This window comes from Coffea eugenioides, unplaced genomic scaffold (genome assembly GCF_003713205.1).
Source record: "Coffea eugenioides isolate CCC68of unplaced genomic scaffold, Ceug_1.0 ScVebR1_2909;HRSCAF=4029, whole genome shotgun sequence".
NCBI classification, from domain to species: Eukaryota; Viridiplantae; Streptophyta; class Magnoliopsida; order Gentianales; family Rubiaceae; genus Coffea; species Coffea eugenioides.
In genome coordinates this window covers 61104-63721 of record NW_020863438.1, presented here as the reverse complement: position 1 = coordinate 63721, position 2618 = coordinate 61104, and the positions used below count along the sequence as shown (strand labels likewise).

At 44.3% G+C, this 2618-nt stretch overlaps 1 protein-coding gene across 1 annotated transcript; it reads right to left on the bottom strand.

The window, feature by feature from the left end:
• Positions 1-676: 676 nt before the first annotated feature.
• LOC113757283 lies at positions 677-2224 on the bottom strand. The gene is made up of 2 exons (XM_027300644.1): positions 1508-2224; positions 677-1390 (listed from the first exon to the last, which is right to left on the bottom strand). Exons 1-2 carry the CDS (start codon positions 2222-2224, stop codon positions 677-679), a joined length of 1431 nt encoding a protein of 476 aa, XP_027156445.1.
• Positions 2225-2618: the final 394 nt, after the last annotated feature.

Here is a 2618-nt window from a genome sequence, read left to right as displayed (position 1 = left end):
ATAACTCCTTGATGGTTTCAAAACCAAGTAGCTTAGTGTCGAGTAAGGTAAGTAAAGAGTACCTGCGTGACAAAGCATCAGCTACTACATTGGTTTTACCTGTCTTATACTTGATCACGTATGGTAAAGTCTCAACAAAAGCAATCCATCGTGCATGCCTTTTGTTCAACTTTTGTTGTGACTTCAAGTGCTTGAGTGACTTGTGGTCAGTATGAATGACGAACTCCCTTGCTCTCAAATAATGTTGCCATGTTTCGAGAGCCCTAATGGGGGAGTATAGCTCCTTATCATAGGTGGAGTAGTTCAAGGCTGCTCCACTGAGCTTCTCGCTAAAGTAGGCAATTGGCCTACCCTCTTGCATTAACACCACTCCAATGCCAACACCTGAAGCATCACATTTGATTTCAAACATTTTGTCAAAGCTAGGTAATGAAAGTACAAGTGTGTGCGTGAGTTTGTGTTTAAGCAATTGGAACACCTTATCTTGGTCCGGTCCCCAATGAAAGGCGACATTCTTCTTGATTACAGCAGTCAATGGTGCAGCAATTGTGCTGAAATGTCGCACAAACCTGTGGTAAAAACTAGCCAATCCATGGAAGCTCCTTACGTCGCTCACAGTCTTTGGTGTCGGCCACTCTTGGATGGTTTTCACCTTACTTTCATCTACTTGTATGCCCTATGCACTAATAACATATCCTAGAAAGACCAACTGATTAGTGCAAAAAGAACACTTTTTCAAGTTAGCATACAAGCTTGCTTGGTGTAAAGCATTCAAAACAGCACGTAAATGCTCCATGTGTTCATCAAGATTTCGACTATAGACTAAGATATCATCAAAATAGACTACCACAAATTTACCAAGAAAAGGGTGTAGAACATGATTCATTAACCTCATGAATGTACTAGGGGCATTAGATAAACCAAAGGGCATGACTACCCATTCATACAACCCATAAGTAGTCTTAAAAGCCGTTTTCCATTCATCACCCTCCTTCATTCGAATTTGGTGGTATCCACTTTTTAAATCAATTTTTGTAAAGATTACAGCTCCATTTAGCTCATCTAGCATGTCATCTAACCTAGGTATAGGATGATGATACTTTACCATTATAGAATTGATGGCTCTACAATCCACACACATGCATGAGCTTCCATCCTTCTTTGGCACCAAGATGACGGGTACGGTACAAGGACTTAAGCTCTCACGCGCCCAACCTTTCTTGAGTAGTTCGTCTACTTGCCTTTGAAACTCCTTGGTTTCTTCAGGACTCATGCAATAGGCGGCTTTATTGGGCAATGGTGCACCTGGAATGAGGTCTATCTGATGTTCAATTCCACGGATGGGAGGTAATCCGTCCGGAATTTCCTCGGGGAATACATCCTCAAACTCCTGCAACAATGATAACACACCAGGATATAACGAGTTAGTAGCATCATTAGCAACGAGCACAGCTTCTTTACATACTAACATAAGCAAAGGTTGGCGAGAGAGTAAGGCTCATTTTACTTCCCTAGCTTTAACAAACATGCTTTGCATCTTCTCGATTTTCCTCTCAAGGGTCGAGTCAGTCATTGCCATTTTCCCTTTACTTTTCTCGGCTCCTTTCACTCTCCTTTGCTCCTCGCTTTCTTGTTGTAACCGGATTTGGTCCTCATGCACTTGTTTGGGAGTGAGAGGCACAAGTGTAACCTTCCTGTTGTCGTGCATGAATGAGTACTTATTGGTGAAGCCATCATGACTAGTTCTCTTGTCATATTGCCATGGCCTCCCTAATAGCACATGAGTAGCTTGCATGGGCACTACGTCACATAGGACTTCATCCTCATATTGTCCAATGCGGAATGGAATCTTGACTTGCTTTGTAACTCGCACATCGCCACTATCGTTCAACCACTGGAGCCTATAAGGGTGAGGATGCTTGAGGGTAGGAAGTCCGGCCTTCTCCACTAGGGTCACACTTGGCACGTTTGTGGAACTCTCGGGGTCAATAATAAGGCTACACACCTTGCCCTTTATGTGACAACGTGTGTAAAAGATGTTTTCCTGTTGTTGGCCATCCTCCTCCTTGATTTGCATAGTCAGCACCCGTCGAACTACCAAGCCGAGTTGTTCATTCGTGGGTAGTTCCTCACAAGAATCGGTTTCATCCTCTTCCAAGGAAAGCATACCCTCACAGCTATCTTCTTCATCCGTAACCACTTCTCCATTGTCAAGTAAGAGCATGGTTCACCGGTTTGGACACTGAGATGCCATGTGACCAAACTCTTGGCATTTAAAGCACTTGATCTCACGGTTACAGGTTTTAGTGGCGTCATTCACTGCCTTGGTGTCCTTCTTGAAGCCCTCGGTCTTAGCTTCGTTTCGTGTGGCTCCACCCGAGGCTCCCATAATTGGTTTATCCTCTTTCTTAGGTGGATATGTCCTCCAGTTCGAGCTAACGGGTGCACTAGGGAGTCGTACTACCTCTTGAGGCGGCGCTCCACTTTTGAAGCTTTGTCCACCATGTCAGTGATTTCTACATAGTGGTGCAATTCCACTACCTCTGCGATCTCGGGTCTTAATCCGCTTAGAAACCTAGCCATTGTCGCTTCCCGGTCCTCCACTACATCTGCACGTA